This window comes from Zootoca vivipara, chromosome 16, assembly GCF_963506605.1.
Source record: "Zootoca vivipara chromosome 16, rZooViv1.1, whole genome shotgun sequence".
Lineage (NCBI taxonomy): Eukaryota > Metazoa > Chordata > Lepidosauria > Squamata > Lacertidae > Zootoca > Zootoca vivipara.
The window spans coordinates 6,278,050-6,297,051 of NC_083291.1; the positions used below are offsets into that span (position 1 = coordinate 6,278,050).

The 19,002-nt window shown below is 47.2% G+C and overlaps 1 protein-coding gene and 1 pseudogene across 1 annotated transcript; both read left to right on the top strand.

Moving 5' to 3' along the window:
- Nucleotides 1-7,816: 7,816 nt before the first annotated feature.
- Nucleotides 7,817-8,650, top strand: LOC118097889 (DNA-directed RNA polymerases I, II, and III subunit RPABC3-like). The gene has a single exon (XM_035141180.2). It carries the CDS (start codon nt 7,874-7,876, stop codon nt 8,324-8,326), a length of 453 nt encoding a protein of 150 aa, XP_034997071.1. The 5' UTR covers nt 7,817-7,873; the 3' UTR covers nt 8,327-8,650.
- A 4,201-nt stretch (nt 8,651-12,851) lies between these two features.
- LOC118075242 (Bardet-Biedl syndrome 12 protein homolog) lies at nt 12,852-17,320 on the top strand (annotated as a pseudogene).
- Nucleotides 17,321-19,002: the final 1,682 nt, after the last annotated feature.

A 19,002-nucleotide genomic window follows, 5' to 3' on the forward strand; every position in this document is an offset into this window, starting at 1 on the left:
ATTTTCTTTTCTTTTTATTTCCTGTTTTGTCCAATTCTGGATTTATAACACCATTTAAATCCCTCATAATTCATTAGTTGATTTTCAAGCTTCTTAAAGAAAGCAACCTTGCTTCCATTAGGTGCATATATGCCTGCCCATATCCATTGTTCCCCTTCTATTAGCGTTTTAACTATTACAATTCTGCCCTCTTCATTTTACTTCTATATTTCTATGTTGCTTCAATACGGAATATTAGAAATAAATCCAAGTCTTCACAGTGGGGCATTGTTTTTTCATATATTCACCAAATTTCTCCCAACTTTGATAGAATTTTTGATTACTACATCCTCTAATAGAATCTGTTAATTTGGCCAAATCTATATAACTCATTTCTCTTGCCACTCCTTGATTTTTGGAACTTCTTGCTGCTTCCAGTGTGTAGCAATTAATATCCTGGCGGCAGCTACTGCATAGAGAAACAACTTCTCATCCTGCTTGTTTATTCCATCCATTATCCTCAATAAGAAGGATTCCGGACTTTTCTTTATATTGTATTTCTATTATTTACCTGATTCCAAAAGATTCTAATTTCACCACAATGCCACCACATGTGCATGGAAGTCCCCACCTCTTTCCGGCATCTCCAACAAAGGTTATCTTTCATTTTATACATTTTATGTATTTTGGTAGGTGTTATATACCATTTGTAGAACATTTTGATCATATTTTCTCTTATCCCCTCCGCTGCCGTAAATTTCCAGGACTCTTTCCATAACTTCTCCCATTGCTTTGATTGTATTGGTTTCCCCAAATCTATTGTTCTGAAAGTTAATTCAGTTTGCTTGGCCAATAAAGTCATTCTGTCCGCATTGGAATGAGTGTTGGGAGTTTGGTACTTCTCCCTGAGAACAACACGATAGAAAGGATTGTGAGTCCTGCAGCGTATCCGAGCAACATGAGACACATCCTGAGATTTTGTGCTTTACCAGTAAGGGAGTGCAGGTTGAACTCTCAAATTTGTTTGCCGTTGGTATGTCTTTAAGAATTTCAGTGAGTTCCGCATCGGATAAAAACGCTAATTCTCAATTGTTTCTTGGCAGAGCTAAGTGAATTTTCCGAAAATTGCCTCCCACAGTTCTTTCCTCCCATATATCTCACCTCAGTACAGATAACACAGAGAATCTGTTATTAAATTTCCAAAAAGGGCGTAACCCTCAAAACCTCTTAGAGAATTTTAAAAGCTCTTGGCATAGCATACGAGGTACGAGGAGCAAACGAAAGATACGGAATATACTGCTAGACCTAAATTCCTCCAACATTGATAATTATAGTTTTTGTATCTTTTTATTTTATTTTAAGAAAGGAAAAATGAAAGGAATTTCAGGAGCTTATATTGAGATAGCTCCTTCAGCTTGTTTCCTGAGAGAAGGTTTTCCTCTTCACCATCCTTCTATTGAGCCATCTGTGTCCCTATCTCAACTCCTCTGGAACTCACTGGATGTCTCTGAGGGCCCTGAGAGAAAATGCCCAGAGGTTATGGGGAGGGATGCAGGAGACCGTCTGATAAGGTCAACTGTCCATCTTCACAGTCTGATAAGGTCTACTGTCCATTTTCCTCCTTCCATCCTTGCTTGGTTCAGACGCTTTCATCTGTCCTGAGAAGCTCAACCTGCAGGTTCCACCCCAGAGGCCTCCTAAGACAAGCAGAAAGAGGAGATGAGACGGAGAGAGGGCTTTGCCAGTTTATTGCCACGTGTGTGCCAAAAATGCACCTGTGTGCACACTCTTGAGCACACAAATGCACATTTGCAACAGCTAAAGTAGGATTTTGATTCTCTTGTCCTCTTACGTGGCATGCCATGGCAACCCTACTGTAGTATATCTGTGTGTGTGTGTGCGTGTGTGCGTGCATTTAGGTAAAAAGTGTTTCTAAAGCATTCAAAACCAGGAATTTTTCTGCCCAGGAAGAGGTGTTTCCTTAGGACATCATGGTGATTCTGAACTGCCTTGCCAAATACAACACTTTGTAACCCTTTGGTGTGGCCAACCTAGATTCCACCCAGGAAAGGGATCCAGATGCTACATTTAGTATCATCCCATTTTTGCTTCTTACGTTACTTAGACAATTAAGGATTTGGTAGGTTTTGCAACAAAAAATGATGCAAGTCCATTATTTTAATGGAGAATGAGACATAGCCTTCCCCATTTCCTGTCCTTGTTCCTGTGATCTCTTCCTAATAAAAATCCTTACAGTTTCTCTGGTAGTGAATGTGGCTGCTTTACCTTCCTTAATTCTACCGGTAATGCTGGCATGTTAGTTTCCTGTTCTGTGCACCCACTTGGTACCCCCAATATGTGAGAAGCATGGATTTTTATTTCCACCAGGAAAATGGATAAGTTGTTATATTACCATGGAAACATTAAAAGTAAGATTTAACACTGTGGAATGGATGAAGTGAGAGCTGAAAGGATGTATAGAAATGACAAAAACCGTGAAAGCACTAAATCATATATATGCAACCGGAGGGGATGGAATATATAATGTTGGGATATCACCATTGGGAGGTCCAGCCGGCAGCCTCCTCTTCTCCTCAGTCCCGGTGATTCCCAGAGAACACAACTCAAGGTCTCAGTGACCTGAGCACGCAATCAGCAGAGCTCATCTCCAGCGTTAGCGTGGTGTGGCAGCAGCAGCAGCATCAGAAGGAATACTCAGAGAGAAGTCCTTGCATATTTACAAGCGTTTATTACAAAGCATCTAAAGCATCTCGGAAGATAGACCAAACGTGTCTGTCTCCATCCTCAAAGTGAAAGCAAGACTAACCTAAAACAGCATCACAATAGTACAACCCACGGAAATATATATCATGTGACATACATATTCAACATCCTCTTCCAAGTCTGTTCCTGTTTAAGGTGGAACAGAATCTACTATGAAATCCTAACAAAACTCCCCCATTCTGTGTAACCTTAAACTTCAGTAATCCCAACTGTAGCTTTGGCACATCCATCTGTAGTTGTTCTCTGTTAACAACCTTGGACAACACATTAGCAGGAAAATCATTACCTGGCATGTAGGACACTTGACCTGGTCCCTTCCTGATACACTCTCTTGCATGACGTACCCTCATCTGCAAGAACTTGGACCTTTGCTTGCAACCTTCTGAAGCTAGCAAATCCAAACAGGAAATGTTGTCCTGATACACCTGTGCCGGACAAGTCACCTTGACTTTGACATCCTGAAACAGTTGCATCAACCACTCGCAATCTGTGAGCGAGAATGAGAGAGTGTCGAGTTCCGCTGCATAGGAACTCAAACTCACTATTGTTTGCTCCTTGCACATCCAGCCAACCAGACAGTGGTTGTACAAGTAGCAAACGCCAGAAAAGCTTGTGCCACCTGTGGCATGACTTCCGAAACTTGCATTTGCAAAAATCTCAAGACCTCCAGTCTTCTGACTTGTCAACTTCAGCCTGTAGTGCATAGTGCTTCGAAGATAGCAACCTATGCGCTGCAGAGCTTGCCAATCCTTAACAGTAGGATTGTTTGCATGCCTGCCAAGCAAATCACAGCTTGCAGCAATGTCAGGTCTTGAACATTTTGCTATGAAGCATAGCTTGCCTAGAACACATCTATACAAAGTGGTGTCAGAAAATGCTTCTGCGTTATCATCTCCCTGATAACCTGGCACCATAGGTGTGTCTATAGGATTTGCATCACCCAAATCCATCCTGTTCAATACCTCTGTAATTTCCTGGGTCTGGTGCACCAGGAAATTACCTTCTTTGTCTTTCTCAACTTCCAGAGAAAGATAGTTGGAAACCTCACCAAGATCCTCCATGGTGTAGTGTTCCTGCAACTTAGCAAGTGTACGCTGGTACAAATCCTTGTGTTTCCAGAAGATAAGCAATTCAGCATCATAACAAAAGCAATAAGAGTTTGTGCTCCCCCTCTTCCTTGACAAACACACATGAATCAGCAATACTTTGGTGAAAACCTAGAGAAAGCAACATCTCTGTTAGTGTTGTGTCCCAACACCTGGCACTCTTCTTGAGACCAAGCAGGGATTTCTTCAGTTTGCAGACCATCCCCTGTGGTACGTGCACTCCTGCAGGTGGAAGTAAAAACAGATCCTCCTGCAAAATCCCAGTCAAAACATTTTCATCATTAGTATCCAATACAATATGCGATACGTGCATTTTCTCCTCCGAAGCAATCTTGAGCAAAAGCTTTAAGCCCTCATACTTCACATCGGGTGCAATAGTCTCAATGCTGTTTTCACCTTGAACCTGTGAAAACCCTGTTGCGACCAGTTTGGCTGTGTGCCTCACTACCTTGCCATGTTGGTCAGCTTCGGCCTTAAAGACCCACCTGCTGTTTACCAGCTTCATTCCTGGGACCATTTTGACCAGTTCCCAGGTCTGATTCCTATCTAAGGAATCAATCTCTGCTTTCATGGCAGCTAGCCATGGTTGAGCATCTTTTGAGGTCATTTCCTGAACCTCCTCGAAATTTGCAGGTTCAAAAACCTTTTCTGAGCTACTAAGAACAGCATCAGCAGTCTTAGCAAACTCAACAGCAAATCTCTCAGGCTGTTTGCCTGTTGTGGCCTCTCCAGATTTGCAAACACTCATATCCTCTTTCTCTGGAGAAAAATGATCAATGGTGAGCAGTGGTTCTCCCAATTCAGTGTCAGACTCAACTGCAGGTCTGAGTGAGGTTTCAACACCTTCGTAGCCTGCTGCATCACCAGCTACAGCAGTACTACTACCTCCCACTGAATTTGAACCATCCTGGCCATCATTTGCAGTTTGTGCTGCTCCATCCTCACCTGGCAAAATTGCATCACTACTTGGGTGAATCACATCATTTGCATGAACCAGGAAAATTCCCCCACCTTCCTCCCACTTGGGATTGGTAGCACCACCTAGGTGAACCAGGGAAATTTCCTCCTTTATCACCCCCTTGGGATTGTCATCACCATCTGGGTGAACCATGGAAATACCTTCCTTTTGCATCTTCTCTGGATTGGCACTGTGCAACAAGGGTGTAAGTCCCTGCTGCATTAATTTTCCAGAATTCCCAGCTCCCTCACACAAACCACCCTCCCAAGAACTTTTGGGACGTGAGAGATCCTTTTGAATTCGCTTCTCATCCAGGAAAGCATCTAGCTCCTGAGAAGTGAATTCACCTTCACTGGGATGGGAGCATTTCACTCCAATGGGATCAGCATTATCATCACTCCTGATGTACCCCTCTTCACACTCCGAGGGAGTCAGTTGACCATCTTGGCCATTTGCAACTTCATCCCCTGAAAGTGTCATTTGATCAGCTAGATCAATATGAATCACTTCACAGGGTGTGGAAGTCTGTCTGCTAGACAGCTTCCCATCATCAGCAATTACATTATTGCAATCAGCAAAAGAATCACAGGGTTGAACCTTTAAAGCCTGAACCTCTCCAGGCTCTTTCTTGGACACCTCCTGCAAACTCAGGTGACCATTGGCGTGATCAAAACCACCTGTAAAAAGAAGCTGATTAGTGCTGTCATCACAGGCAACTCCAGGCATATCAACCACATTTTCATCAACATAATCAAAAGTGAACACATATTGATTATCAACTCTTGGAGCATTCAGAAATTCCTCATCGCCTTTCTTGATGAGACAGCTTCCACTTTCAAAAGAAACTCCATATCCTTCAGAAATCTGTGAAATGGAAAGCCAATTTTTTTGTGCATCTTGCACATACAAAACATCACATAGTGTCAAGTTCAGTCATTTTATGTAAACATGTCCAGCTCCCTGCACATTTAAAAGTCCTTCACTAGACTTCACAATACCATCCTGTGAAGAAAAACAAGTAAACAAATTTCTGTCACTGCAAATGTGCTTATGAATTGTGGAACTGACAATAAACTTGTGTTGAACTTTTGAAGCCAGCAAAGTCCCGTTTTGCTGCTGTGTGGGCTTCTGCTCCTGGCCGCCCCCCTTCTTTCCAGCCGAAGACTTTTTCTCTTTGCCAGCTGCAGCTGTGGGCTTCAACTCTCCCCCCTGCTCCTGGCTTCGTGACACTGTTGTGGGCTGCAATTCTTCCCCCTTCGGCTGGACCTTAGCAACAAGCTTCACATTTGTGGGCTTCTCCTCGCCCCTCCTTAGCGACAAAGCTGCTGCATCTGCAAGCTTCTGTATACGTGTCAGCTTCTGGAAAGACTTTGAAGACTGACCTTCGTTCCCATGGGACTGCACGTCTGTGTGGGATGATGACGCCATCTCCTCCTGAGATTTGCAACTGGCGCCCTCAGCAATTTCTATTGAAGCACTCTGTGCAGCCACTTGCTCCAGGTCTGACGCGACAGCCAGCTCCTGCTGCAATTCCCAAGTGGCGCCCTCAGCTCTTGCATTCACTGGAGACTGCACCCCCACCAGGTCTGACACAGCCAGCTCTTCCTGTGGTTTGCAACCGGGTGCTCCAGCACTCCAGCAATCATTTGGGGAATTGCCATCACAGCTTCCTCCCCCTCCAAGAGCTAGCTTCAATGTTTCCCACATCTCACAAGCTGAATTGCATGCACCAACATAAAACAATTGTCCCGGACACAAACTTGTGATAATCAATCCTCTCGCAAAAGAATCATCCGACTTCCAGCTGCTAGGGTCTGGGCCATTAGCCCTCCCCCTTTTTGCGGCAATTGTATACCACACCCCCGCATCCTGCAGCCTCTTCTGTGTACATTTTGCCCAATTCTGATAAACTTCTCTTTGAGAGCTGTGCAAAAACTCCATTTTCCCTTCTCTTTTACTGACCGGAAAAAATGCTTGCAGCTCTCTCACAGTCCACTGTCCTCACAGTCATTAATCACTGTGAAAGTTTTACTGCCCGCCATAAAACTTCAGGCTACACAGATCAAAGTCTCTTGCTTGCGTGCCTGCCGTGGCATGCTTGTAAAAGCTCCGGCTTTCACATACCTTCTCTCCTCTGTGTCCGAAGTTTTCCAGCATACCAGCTGCTTTCGGATCACACTGCCTTTTCCTGCTGCCTCCTGGGCGATTAGCCATTCCATTCCTGGGCACGGAACCCTTTTGCCCAGCAATCCATAGTCTGGCGCCCATGATTCTTTCTTCACCGTCTCCACTGGGCCCATAACCCTTTGTTGGGATATCACCATTGGGAGGTCCAGCCGGCAGCCTCCTCTTCGTCCTCAGTCCCGGTGATTCCCATGGAACACGACTCAAGGTCTCAGTGACCTGAGCACGCAATCAGCAGAGCTCATCTCCAGCGTTAGCGTGGTGTGGCAGCAGCAGCAGCAGCAGAAGGAATACTCAGAGAGAAGTCCTTGCATATTTACAAGCGTTTATTACAGAGCATCTAAAGCATCTCGGAAGATAGACCAAACGTGTCTGTCTCCATCCTCAAAGCGAAAGCAAGACTAACTAACAGCATTACAATAGTACAACCCACGGAAATATATATCATGTGATACATTCAACATCCTCTGCCAAGCCTGTTCCTATTTAAGGTGGAACAGAATCTACTATGAAATCCTAACATATAACGCATATGCAAATGTCTCTGAAGAGGCAGATAAGGCTCTAAAAGTTACTTACCAACATGTTCATACACTAAAACTTAACAAGGCTGAAACGCTCACAAACCTCAACGGTTCCTGGTTGGCAAAGCTAAGTCCAACAGTAAATTACAAGGTTAAATACAATTTTTCTAAAACCATCAATCATGACAGGGCAATACATTAACTTACACCAATATGGAGGGCGCCCGCGCCGGAAGCGAAGGGAGGAGAGTGGAGCCCCATGCACACAGCGAGCGAGCGCGTGGCTATAGCAGGTCGGGAGCCCCCAGCTCCAGCTCTCCTGCTCCTCCCGTGTTGCCATGGCCGGCATCCTCTTCGAGGACATCTTCGACGTGAATGACATCGACCCCGAGGGCAAGAAGTTAGACAGGGTCTCCCGACTGCATTGTGAGAGCGAGTCTTTCAAGATGGATTTGATCCTGGTTGTGAACATACAGATCTACCCTGTCGATCTTGGTGACAAATTCCGCCTTGTGATTCCCAGCACCTTGTATGAAGACGGGACCTTGGATGATGGAGAATATAACCCAACTGATGACAGGCCATCCAGGGCAGACCAGTTTGAGTATGTGATGTATGGGAAAGTGTACAGGATCGAGGGAGATGAGACGTCCACAGAGGCCGCCACGCGCCTCTCTGCCTACGTGTCCTACGGTGGGCTGCTGCTGAGGCTCCAGGGAGATGCCAACAATCTGCATGGCTTTGAAGTAGACTCCAGGGTTTATCTCCTGATGAAGAAACTGGCCTTCTAGCCACCTTGGGAGCTGTCATGGCAGCAGCGTGGACTCAGTGTGGGGCAGCGTGGGCATTTGCTGCCCTCCAAGTACATGGAGGGAATCTTGCTGGCGTGTTAAAAGAAGCATCTCTCCCCAGCTCCTCTTCCTCCTCACATCCCCCCAGCCAAGCCTCTGCATCAACAGCCTCAAGGAAGATCATCTTTCTTCGGATTCCGCCAGGACTGCAGTGTGAAAATGTATCCCAAATGTCCCCTTGGTGGCAGCAGGCAGAGTGCCAGGCCGACTGAGAACATCCTCTACAACTGGGAGGTTGAAAGGGCTACATTTTGTGCTCCAGATTTTATCGTCTCCGGGAGGCCTATTGGCCAAATATTTAGAGACATCCTTAACCAGGCAAGGTCCCCTCTGGCCTGTAGCAGGCAAGCGCATGACTGAGCCCCTGCCCAATTGATCAGTTTTGGAGCTCCCAGTAGTGAGCAACAATTCAGAAGGTGATAGGCGTGCATCCTGAAGTAAAAAACCTCTGAATGAACCAGGACGGATTTCCTCCCGAACGATTTCGCCTATTCTCAGGGCACCGAAAAAGGCCACCGAAAACGCAGCAGAAAAAAAGCGAGCCTCGAATTTGGACCAGCACACTGACCTCAACTTGATGCGCATTCGGCAAAGGAGATTGAAAGTAATAGGCTGTCTGGAAGGGGGGCGGGGAGGATGCAATCTACCCCAACCCTCCATGGCTTTTCGAACTACGAATTTAGCACAGGGATCCTTATTAAAGAACAATTTTCCGAAAAATGAGATGGCAGACTGAAGCTTAATCGTCCTAGCCGCTCTTCCCAATTGAAATAGGTGCGCCAGGTACTGCAGCACCTGGGCGGAAGAAGGACGCGCTGCGCCCTCAACCGCGTTGGTCTGATAACTGTAAGTTAAGAATTCGGCCCAAGCTTTTTGGTAGGCCCGCAAGGTGGAGGGGGAGACTGAAGCTGCTACTCCCTGCAAAACTAGAAGCTGCCAAGGTTCCAAAGACGATCCGGGAAAAACTCTGGCTGTGGCAAGGCGTCCGGAACCAGCGACCTGAACCGCTCCATCTGAAAACGGGACAGGGCATCAGCAATTTCATTGGAAACCCAAGGAAAAAACTGGCTGAGAAAACTACGTTGAAGCAAAGACATTGTAACACAAAGGCCCGGAGAAGGGCAGATACCCTAGTAGATTTGGAGGACTGCTTCGCTAAAACGTTCACGACGGCAAGATTATCCGACCAGAAACACACCTGGCGGTCCTTGAAGTCATCTACCCAAAGATGGATGCCACTGCAATGGGGAAAAACTCAAGGAACGTTAGATTGCGCGTGATGTCGGTGTTCTGCCAGGACAAGGGCCAGTGTTGCGCACACCATCGGCCATTCCAGTACAAACCAAAACCAAGGGAACCCGCTGTGTCCGAATTAACCTGAAAGTCATTGTGCAGGTTCAAAACGTTCTGCCACAATGACACACCATTGAAGCTATCCAAAAACTCCAGCCACATAATGAGATCCGCCTTTTCGTCCTGCGTCAATCGCAGATGGTGGTGCGGCGAACGCAAGCCCACAGTGCGCTTGTTCAGCCTAGCACAGAAGGGCGCCCGGGTGCCACTACCTTGCAGGCGAAATTGAGGTGACCCAGCAGCGATTGAAGCTGCCTCAAGGTCACCTTTCTGGGCAGAAGCATCTCATTTATGACGGCCTTCAATTTAGAAATTTTTGTAGCGGGCAAGCTGGAAGTCTGTGCCACAGTATCCAAAAGGATACCCAAGTAGGTCAGCTGTGTAGCCGGACCCTCGGTTTTGTCAGCAGCCAAAGGAACCCCCAGCTCCTTTGTAAGGTCCGCAAATGCCTGCATTAGGGCGACAAAATCACCCGAGTTGGGGGCGGAGCAAATAAAGTCATCGAGGTAGTGTGTCACCCCGTTGAGCCCTGTTTTGAATCGAAGGGCCCACTCCAAAAAGGTGCTAAACGCCTCAAAAGCCGCACAGGCTACGGAGCAGCCCATTGGCATGGCCTTGTCAAAATAAAAGGCACCTTCAAATTGAAACCCTGGTAACCAAAAATCCTGAGGGTGAATTGGCAAAAGCCTAAATGCAGACTCGATGTCACATTTAGCCATCAGAGCCCCCCAACCAAATTTCTGAATCATCCGTATAGCGTGATCTAGGGAGGCATATTTAACCGAGCATAGCTCAGGAGGAATCACGTCATTCACGGAAGTGTCTGTTGGATGTGACAGATTGTGAATGAGGCGATACTCACCGGGGGCCTTCTTCGCTACTATTCCGAGGGGAGAGAGGTGCAGGTTATGGAAAGGAGGGATGTTACGGATTGGGCTAGTTTGCAAAAGAACTCCAGGGTGTAAAGAGTTAAACCCCAACCTCCTAGATAAATGACGCATTCCATTCCTGAGGGGGCGGGGACTGCCAGGAGTTTAAAAGGAATGGGAGGCAGTTAATTCGGGAGAGGGTTGTGGGAGTTGAGAGGGAGCGTGTGGGTAGGAGTAGGAGATCTTAGAGTGTTCTGAGGAGTTTAATAGAATTATATTATCTAGCCATTGTTAAATGAAACTAAGAATATGATCTAAGAGCCTGTACACATGAAACCATTACGCATTTAAAAGTCCTCTAGTTTAAATAAAGCTTTCTTAAATGTTATATTAAAAGTGGATGTGCCTAGTTATTCCAGCTACGTATCCTAACTCAAAGGGGTTGTGACTGTAGGGAGGTGGTTAGACTAAACCTGAGGAGCAGGAAAATAGTTTAAAACCTCAAGGTCAAGCCCAGGGAAGACAAGTGCTAGGAGGAGGTGCCACATAGTAGCAACAGGCTGTGGAGGTGAACCTTAGGTTAAGAAGGGAATCCTTACAGTGAGCACAAGGTGGTTCCTGATACACTTGTCGGGAGTTAGAAAGGATATTGAGCCGCGTTACGGCAATTCGATTACTTGCAGACCCCTAACTTAAACAGGCGGTTTATTTGGGGCGTAAGAAGGTTAAGTGGGTTGTTTGTGGAATAACCCATTTCCTTCAACACTCGGCTAGTGTTATTCAAAGGGAGGCACATTGCTTTGGTAGGATCCTCACATAATAGGGAGGATTCATCGAAAGTTTAGTGACAACGCCGGGACTGAGTCTGTCGCATATTAATTGGTGGCAACGTCCTTGGGTCCATTACAAGGGGCCTCAAATGGGCCAGCGATACGCTGCAGACAATTTCCTTATCGATCAAAGATGTCTACAAATCGGCCGTCCAAGATACGAGAGCGCAGCTTGGAAGACAAATGGCTACCCGGAATAATATCCCTGGCGCTATTTGTGGAAATCGTAGTTTCTGGCAGAAGTGCGCCATTAAGACACACTTGCACCATGCCACAGCAGGCGCGATGAGAGTTAGCCCTGCGTGCCCAAGGCCATTTGGGAAGTCCTGAATGCTCCAACAACGCCCAATAAAGGTCCAATGAGTACTCTGAGTCCTCTGAACTAGACGAACATGTCGTTGAAGTTGTCGAGTTGTCCCTACGACGCTTGGAACGTTTCGTCGAGCGACCCTTCTTACGACGCTTCCCGCCGAGCGAGACTCTTGCTGGCACCGGGAGAGGGTCCTCAGCCAAGGAAGTGGTGAGTTGCTCCTGTCGTATAGCGACCACTGCGGTCTGAGAAGAAAGGACAGGTGAGACAACAACCACACTAGTTACTGCTCCCGCCTGTGCAACCGGAACAGTCCCCTTGGCGCCCAACTCCTTGGACCTCTTTTTTTCCAGGCCTCCGGGTCTGCTTTTCCCTCTGCTGCGCGGGAGGCCCGGCAGCTGGAAGGGCCATGGAAGGGGCCATCGGAGTGATTGGCAACATGACCGCAGAAGGCGAGATCACGTCCTCATCCTCGCTGGAAGAAAGAGGTTGAGGGGAAGACTCAGAAAGGGCCGACCCTATTGGCTCCTGTGTTACTTGCGGCCCCGTGGAGGCGTGGGCTTGCGCAAGCGCCTGTTGCGCCATGGCAGGAATAGAGGGAGCTGAAGAGGCAGAGCGTTGTATAAGAGCATCCAGGCCAGCATCAAATTGCGCCAAGGCCTGAGGGTCACCAGCTAGACTTGAAATGAAAGCCTCCACATGACCAGCTGCTGCAGACTTGGAGCGCAAGGCCTGGGAGGTGCCGTTGATGGGCCTCTCCCTTCGTTGAAGCAGCCATCTGAGTTGCTGTGCGATCATCAGCCATCCTATATATGTAAAACTACTGGAATGGAATAAAAAGGCACAACGGGTGAACACTCAGAAAACCAACCGAAATGGCTGCCAATAGAAAGCAGCAGAAATTATGGAGTACCAATAAAAGTAGATTAAAAGTTAAAATTAAAAGCAGGCTAATCTGAAAAACGATGTGTTAAAATCAAATCAAATTGAAATTTTACTTATAGGATAAGCAAGTGGAGTATAGTCAAAAAAGCTGCAGCTTTCCAAGCTGTCCTTTGGGTGCCTCGGGCCGTAAGAAAAGATAAAAAGTAAGATAAAAACATTTTAAGGGGTTGAGTGATTTGGGACAACTGGCAATGTCCTTGAGCCATGGAAATTTGCATGCAATGAAACTGGTACAAGATATTCTCAGGTGCCAGCTGCAAACTGCCAACAGAATGGCTGGTGTCCATCCTTTCTGATTTAATACTTCGGTAGTTGTGATATGTTGTTTACCAGGTATGTCTGAAAGTCATTCTTGTGTCTGTCCCGGGTACATCACTTTATTACCCCCAGACAAAGCTGCTGTTGCTAAGCAGCTCCAGGATAGGCCTCTTCGTATTATTCTTGCCGATGGTGACCTGGGCGAAAAGTACCACCCCACTGGGCTTTAACAGGTCACAGAATGTAAGAATGTTCTTAGAAAGTCCGGCTGCTGAAGACAACCGCTCAAGATTGTGGGTCCTGATTCAGTCCAGGGTAAATCTGATTTTGGTACGGGGCAACACATCGGCAAGTTTAGAGGAAAGATGCCTGCTGAATAATATGACAATTAATAGGGTAGCTGACAATGTATTGAAGGCTTTTAGTGATGTTACAAGAGCAGACACAGTGACTTACCTCAACCAAGTGAAATGAGCATTGCATAGGTGAAGGGTGTCTGTCTGAACCTCAGTGGAACATTAAAGTTAAGTTGGGTTGGGTTGGATGGCCAAATGCCAGTTGCTTTAACAGCGAAAGGAATTCACCTGATAACAGCTATGCTTAGTTGCCCAATTACATCCAAGATGCAAGCCATCGAAGATCAGTTTTGGACCTGTGCTCAGCGTGTGCAACAGGCCCTTCTTGATAAAGCAGTCTTTCCAGGAGGTGGCACCGTGGAGCTCCTGTGTCTCAGTTACCTTGAGAATCTGGAGAAAGCAGCCACGAATTCCAGGGAAGAAGGGTTTCTTGCCGGCCACTCTTGGCTTGCAAAAACTTCAGAGCAGTATAAAGCTTTGGTGCTTAGTGCTTTCTCACGTGGCTGGCACCAGGGGCGTACCCAGGATCAAAACTGGGGGGGGCAAGGGGCGGGGCCAAGGCACAGGAGGGGAGGGCCACAAAGTGGGAACATGGGTGGGGCTACGGAGCCCAGGTGAAACTGACTCCAGTCTCACCTAGGTGCCGCAAAGCTTTTTTCCTAGGTGCCGCGCAGGGCCGGCCCTACGTCCAGGCTGGGTGGCGCAGGGCACCACGGCACGGGCCCGCCAGGAGGGCGCCGCGAGCTGTGCCCACCCGCTGGCCGGCCGGTCAGCCGCGCAGCTGCGCCCACGGCAGCCGCACTGCGCCTGCCCGCCCACCGCACTGGGAAACGGGACGGGAGGGCGCCAGAAGGATCCGCCGCACCGGCGCCAGGGGTGCTTAAGACGGCACTGACGCCGCGGTCTCCCTGGCTGCACAGAAGGAGATGCTTTCCTGGCCCAGTGATCGGGGTGGCTCTCCTCCTTTGGAGGTTTTTAATCAGAGGTTGGAGGGCCATCTGTAGGCGATGCTTCAGTCCATATTCCTGCATTTCAGGGGGTTGGTCTGGATGACCCTTGGGGTCCCTTCCAACTCTATGATTTTATGATCGGGCAGGTGCCGGAACCCTCCTCCCCTCTCTTAACTTCCAGAGACACCAGGTATCCTCTGCTGTCCTCCTTCCAAGCTGGCCTGGTTAGTGGAAACAGAAGCGGGATTGGGGTTGTGGGGAGAAACTCCCCTGAATATATTGGCCAAGGCAGGCGGCGGCAGAAAGGAGGCAAAAGAACCTCTAAGAGCACACTGCAAAGAACCTCTAAGAGCACCTCTAAGACAGGAAACCCAGGAAACGTGTCCTGCCAATACTTCTCTTTGGTCCAGATCCTGGAAAGATTTACCAACTTTTTGGGTAGCTCATACCCACGCAGTCACATGCCAATGTAACAACAGAGCAAAGAGGCAAAAACAAACAAACCAGGACATGTTCATTTGAGGCTTCCAATCCACAGTGTCTTGCGCTTTTAGCAGCTGAGCTATCCCTCGCCTTTAAGGGAAGTTGCTCTGGAATGCAATGGATCGAATGGCATGGAAGCAAGGCCAGTTTGCAAAATTAAAAAGAGCAAACTGGCAGTCGTACACAACGATGAAAAGGAAAATTGTCCTGGTTCTGAAATCTGTGCAGGGCTTTTGGCCAGAAACCCCAATCTGCAGAATGAGCAGGAGGGCAGCAACAAGCCACAGAATATTACTTTTTTCTAGTTCTACTTTACAAACTTAATCTATACATAACAACATATTATCCTTAGAACAGTGTTTTTTCATGTAATCCTCAAAGCATTGCCCTTCTGACCTTAAATTCTGAATTAGTCTGATGCCTTACGATTGCTGTTAACTTTGCCAACTCTATGAATTCGCTTAATTTACATACCCAATCTTCCTTTGTGGGGATAATATTTCCTTTCCAGTTTCTTGCAAGTAATGGTTTGGCTGCAGCTGTGGCATATAAGAATAATCTTTTCTTATATTATGGGATGTCCTTTCCTAAGATACCCGATAGGAACGCTTCTGTTTTTTTCTCTCTAGAAATTTTAAACATCTTTTTTTTAACTCATCGTGGATACATCCCCAGAATCTTTTAACTTTTTCGCAGCCCCACCATACATGGGTCATAGTCCCCTCCATCTCCACACTTTCAGCATAGATTAGATTTTAACTTGTATATTTTGGCAAGTTTGGAGGGTGTCCTATGCCGCCTATAAAACATTTTCATTATGTTATCTTTGTCAGGAGGCGTCCTACTCGCAAGTAGAACCTTGGCAGAGACACATGCCCGGCTGGCATATTCTCTCCCTCCTGGGCGATTGGGAGCTTCTTGAGCATTCTCCAGCCTGAATCAACCAATAAGCTTTATTTGCATAGCTGACAGCCATAGCATCAGAATACACACAATATACAATTAAAAACAACATGGATAAAAGGATCAGTCATATGACCATGATTATCGTTTAAAAGATAGCCCTTAGTCTCAATGCACCCTCAATTAAAAACAGGTGCATAGGAGTAGAGTGGGCAGAGAAATTACACGGATCAACACCGCACAAGGCAATCGCTTTACGTAAAACCCTGGTGAATTGGGAACGTAAAAGTCTGGAGCCGTCCTGATGGACTAAAGGCGGGTCTGAGCCGGCTGGCCTCACATAACGGAAGCAACTGATGTCATTTACTGGGCAAGGACCCTGGCCACCTGTTGCCGGGAGGCGGATGTTTCCCCCTTTCCCCCTCTGATCTGTTTTGCAGCGGCGAATATGCACTACGGCTAGGGAACTGGATAAAGATACGTCTTGCATCCTAATTCCACGGGATGACCCATCGGGGTGGTCTTCGCGCACCACTTTCCCCACCCTGAGCGCTCCGAACTAAGCTAGAGAAAAGGCCGCCGAAAACAATCTTGCTTCATATTCGGACCAGCAGAGGGACCTCAGCTGCCTGTGAATCTGGCACAACAAGTCAAATGTAATGGGCCTCCTGGGGTCGCTGGTTGAGGGCTGTAGCCTGCGCCAGCCTTCCATACCCCTATGCAGATGGAAATTATCGCAGGGGTCCATGGCGTAGAGGGATTTGCAGAAAAAAGGAAATGGCTGTTTTGTGTTTATTCAAGGTTTTGCTGTGCGTCCCAATTCCCTCAAATGAACTACGTCTTGCATGACCTCCCTTTCTGGGGGGGGGGGGGCTACTGATGGCAGAAAAAGGAAATGGCTGTTGTGTGTTTATTCAAGGTTTTTTTGCGCGTCCCTATTCCCTCAAATGAACTACGTCTTGCATGACCTCCCTTTCTGTGGGGGGGCCTACTGATGGCAGAAAAAGGAAATGGCTGCCGTGTGTTTATTCAGTGTTTTGCTGCGCGTCCCAATTCCCTCAAATGAACTACGTCTTGCATGACCTCCCTTTCTGTGGGGGGGGGGCTACTGATGGCAGAAAAAGGAAATGGCTGTTGTGTGTTTATTCAAGGTTTTTCTGCGCGTCCCAATTCCCTCAAATGAACTACGTGTTGCATGACCTCCCTTTCTGTGGGGGGGCCTACTGATGGCAGAAAAAGGAAATGGCTGTTGTGTGTTTATTCAGTGTTTTGCTGCGCATCCCAATTCCCTCAGATGAACTACATGTTGCATGACCTCCCTTTCTGTGGGGGGGGGGAGCTACTGATGGAGGCAAGCCCCCCTTTTTCCTAAAGTTTAGAAATTCTTACCAAGCGCGCCTATAGGAGCTTAAAGTGGAGGGGGCAACCGATGCGAATACTCCCTTCAAGATTTCTCGCTCCCAAGGCTCCAAATGCACAGAGCGGGAGCGACATCCTCTTGGAACTCGACGTCTGCTCTGCAGGGACACCGACGACAGCTCGACTATCAATCGAAAGACAAACGCAGAGATCTCTGAAGTCCTTCATCCCAAGGTGAAGTGCCACTACTATGAGAAGAAACTTGGAAAGGTTAAATTGTATGTGGCCGCCAACTTCATGCGCCACTGGTGTCCATGAAGGAGCCCTGACTGAACTTGATAATTTGGGAAGAGTTACCAATTGTCTTGCCAGAGCGATACCCCATTGTAACAATCCAAGAAGTTCAATCAAGAGTACACCCATATGAAGAGGAATGAAGTCCAGCGGTTAACCCAGCCAGAAGCGCCCCGAATGGCCGGCCTGGCTTGCAAAGTTCAAGAGTCCCCAGAGACTGAAACCACCATATGCGTGCTAGGGGAAGTGAAGAACTCTGGAAGAGAGGGGAGTTTTGGATCTCGAAAGATCTAACAGCATAAACCCCCATATTGAGCTAATATATTCTGGGGTTCCCAACCAAAAGTGTATGAACTGGAATCCTGGCCTCAAAGACCTCTAATTTTATACTTAAATCAGGCTGTTAGTGGTACACAAACCACGCCATCCTTAGACCGAGGCTACGCAGCCCTGCAAAATCATTCTCAAAATAACCTACAGGGCCCAGGACAAAGCGATAGAGAGCACGAATTGTGATATATGCTTTGTTGTTTATTATTATTATTACATATGTATTATTGCAATAGTAAAATTAATCCAATTATATTCGAGACTTAACAAAATACATTTGCGATTGTAAATATCTGCACGGTGCTTATTATTATTAAACTAGTGTATTTCAGCCCGTTCAATAAACGGGAGAGAGAGAGAGAGAGAAGTGAGCGGGGCTTCTCCGGGATGCGAGCGAAGGGGGAAAGAATCAGCCGTGAGAGGGGTGAAGGGAAAAAGCAGCAGCCGTGAGAGGGGAAAGTTGCGGCTGCGTTTCCCTCCAGTGACCGCCTGGAGGGTGGTTTGCTGTGGCGGCGGGCGGGCAGTTTGTGTGTGTGTGTGTGTGAGAGAGAGAGAGAGAGAGAGAGAAGCGCACGGGTCTATCTCGCAGCCTCCTCCTCCTCGCGCTGCTGCTTAGAAGCGAGTGGTTGGCGGCCGCAGGTAGGTAAACAGTAAGCAGAGGGGTTGGGGGGGGGAGAGCACGCGTGTGCGTTCCAAGTCTCTGGTCCAATCCCTGTGTCCGTGGGGCACATGCGCAGTAGAGCGGAAACGGGACACACGGAATCTGGACGCAGAGACACAGGGACTTTATTTTATAGGATATTAGCAAATATTATTATTGTTGTTAAAGCACTGTTTTATACTGCTATCAATGAGATTCTCAAATGGGCAGAATGTACAGAGGCAATTAACGGGGAGGGAGTGGGTTAATCAGCAACCAAGCATAGAAACAACCTGACGTGTCCATGTGGCTCTAATCAAATAAATAAGATTGCAAACCAATATTGCTCTTGCTGAAAAGCAGTCACCAAACAATAAAATCTATGCTGATGAACAGCCAATGCCCCAATATTGTCTGCATCGCCTGGCCAGCAGGACCCCACAGGAAGCGGGGTTCATTCTCACTAATGCGACTCAATATTATGCACCTGACTGGATTGACCATACTTTGTAATTTTATTTTATTTCATTTATTTATTTTAATAATTGAGAATGTTGAGGTTTGTTTGGCGTGGACTTGGACACACCTGGACTAGACAAACCGGCAGCTGTGTGGTTTAGTAAAGCAATATAAAAACTTGCCACCGTGCAACTTGTGTTGTTCTCAGGTCATTTTGATCTGATAGAAGAACGAACAATGTGGCCTCAATTGAGCGGCCTGGGATAGTTATGAGTAG

Excerpts from the sequence above, each read along its gene's own strand:
- LOC118097889 (XM_035141180.2), top strand. The coding sequence starts at position 7,874 with ATGGCCGGCATCCTCTTCGAGGACATCTTCGACGTGAATGACATCGAC.